The 2,442-nt window shown below is 49.9% G+C and overlaps 1 protein-coding gene across 1 annotated transcript in view; it reads right to left on the reverse strand.

Annotated features, from left to right (window-relative positions):
* Positions 1 to 1,316, reverse strand: part of Pmar_PMAR027906 (conserved hypothetical protein) — a gene marked incomplete at both ends in the record, with an annotated part of 1,467 nt that extends 151 nt beyond the window's left edge. Inside the window, one exon of the mRNA XM_002773404.1 lies at positions 1 to 1,316. Coding sequence (XP_002773450.1) covers positions 1 to 1,316 — 1,316 coding nt within the window.
* Between the last annotated feature and the right edge of the window lie 1,126 nt (positions 1,317 to 2,442).

The raw sequence follows: 2,442 nt of genomic DNA on the forward strand, positions 1-2,442 counted from the left end.
TCGATGGAGTCCCACCGGTGCGAGAAGGACAAGTTTAGAATAGTCCCAGATTTGAGCGCGTTGACAGAAATGCACACAACGGCTTTGCGCTCATCCACTGGCAGCAGTGGGGGTAAACTAGGCAGACCAAGAGCGATGAGAAGTACTTCATCGACTAAATCAACACCCGTAGCAGCCTTCTGTTGGTCTCGAAGTGGTCCACCACCCATTCTAGCATTGACCTCGATCAGTCGAGGGCCCCGGCTAGTGTACTTGGCCTCTACGTGGAACACTCCACTTGTGAAACCCATGGCGATGACGGACTTCACAGCCAGGTCTTCAAGAGCAGCCACCTGGTCGGATGGTAGTGTACTGGGGAAGATGTCCCACGTTTCGTTAAAATGAGGCTCAAGTGTTGGACCATTATCATGCACACAGACGTAGGTGGCAACTCCATCACTCATGACTATATTCACGTCGACCTCGGAGCCATCTAGATACTCTTCCAACATAAAAGAGCCGAACTCGATAGTGTGGTCAAGATCCCCCTGTTTGTGCACGAATATCCCGTCAATCAGGACCATGTCAGCTATCGAGCCCCTAACATCGTTGAAGACCTCGACCAAGCACTCATAAGTATCCACGCGCTGAACGCCGACGGAGGCCGAACCCGATATTGGTTTCAGCACCGCAGGAAACCCAACGTACTGGGCTGCCTTTCGCAGATCGGCCTCATCGGAGACGATCATATGACGGGTGGTTGGTCCACCAGCGGCTTCAATCACATCACGGGTTCTCTTCTTGTCACGAGCTATCTCGACCGCTTCAACGGGAGGGCCAGGTAGGTTAAATTCCTCACACAGCCGAGCCGTGTGTAAAATGGAAGTCTCCCACACAGTGCATATAGCATCGATGCGGTCGAGTTCTCTCAGGGCCTTCACAGCGTCCCTGTGTAACTGATCGTGGTCATGAGTGTTGATGTCTAGTGGTATGTATTTCTTGACGATACCGTTGACGACGAGGTCTTGCACCCAAGAATTAGGTTCATCAACTATGATAACGTTCACACCCAATTCGGCAGCGCGCTCGTAGACGTGTTGCTTACCTCGGTTCCCAGCAGCAAAGAAGACTATATAGGCACCTTTTAAAAAACTCAGACGGAGGTGTTGCCCGGCGACACCAGGAGCGCGGAGGGAATCTTTGTTAAACCTCTGAAGGTGTGAGAAGTCGACCTCCGACTCGAGGCTGCAATCGCTATGATCAGGCGCGGTCGTCGAGTCTTGGGCCTCATCGACAGTTGCCTTGTTGACGGCTGTCGGTGAAGCAGATGGATGCATCTACGGTCGAATAGGGATAAACTGAAGGGGTGAAAAGCTGAGATCAATAAGATATAGATTGAATAGTAAATATATTCTAATTTCATACATATGTCGTCAATGCACTGCTTTGTAGTGCTCCATGAGGTCGGGATAACACTCTGGGAATTGTCGACGAGGATCAACTAATCTTGAGATGGTGCATGGAACTTCGTTTCGCCTTACACGAAACACTGAGCTTTGAGTTTCGTAAATTTCACATGATAAAAGCTTCTTGTGGATACTGATCCTGTCCAAACCATAATTCTATTGGGCATAAGCCATTATGGCTTAGCCATATGGGAAGGGGCATTTTGGTTAACATGAAGTCCTTTGAGGGGAGTAGCTTCCACTCCATGCCAAACGGACCTGTTTCGACAATGCCAACCCCCAGTTAAGCGATTTCGGTTCAATGACCCATGATGGTAGCTGATTCCTCGAAAGTGCGGTATGAACAAATTCCGCGCCTTTCGGAGCACCAGGTTTCGCCAAATCGCCAACTTTGGTGATTCCTTGTATCTAGGAAATTTAAACAACTTGGCGATATGCGTGATACGACCAGGGTTTTACGGGATTTCGCCAAGCTGGTCGGCTCGCCGTGCAGAATTCAGCGCATCCGCTGAAATCTGCACGGAATTGGCTGCCAAGTCCGCTCGCCGAAGTGATCTATTCTGCGCTTGGATCCAGGTTGCGCCAACCTTGGGTCGCTGGAATCTGCGCTAGGCCGGGGAATCGCCAAAAATTTGATGAAACTCGCACGTTTGGCCAAGACTAGGACGTATTTTGCCTAATCTTTGGCGTAATACCAGTGAAATGCAGATTTCAGCGAGAGTTGGCGATATGCCGCTAGATATATGCTGAGGCGTTCGAATACGGTATGTATTACAGATATCGCCAATTGAGGTGCTCAAATCTGTTACTCACACTGATAGTGCCAACTTCGGCCCTTGAAACCTGCATGCTGCAAAGGACTGCTGAGGCTTGTCAGTTTCACTCTGCTTCTCGGCTTGCTCTTCCCGGACACTTCTCTTACGGTAAGAGTCTTACCTGGTATACTTTACAAGCAGGTTGCTAGGTTAGTTAGACGAGCAGCGTGACCGAGTCGGCT

The sequence above is a fragment of the Perkinsus marinus genome (genome assembly GCF_000006405.1).
Source record: "Perkinsus marinus ATCC 50983 genomic scaffold scf_1104296958914, whole genome shotgun sequence".
Lineage (NCBI taxonomy): Eukaryota > Perkinsozoa > Perkinsida > Perkinsidae > Perkinsus > Perkinsus marinus.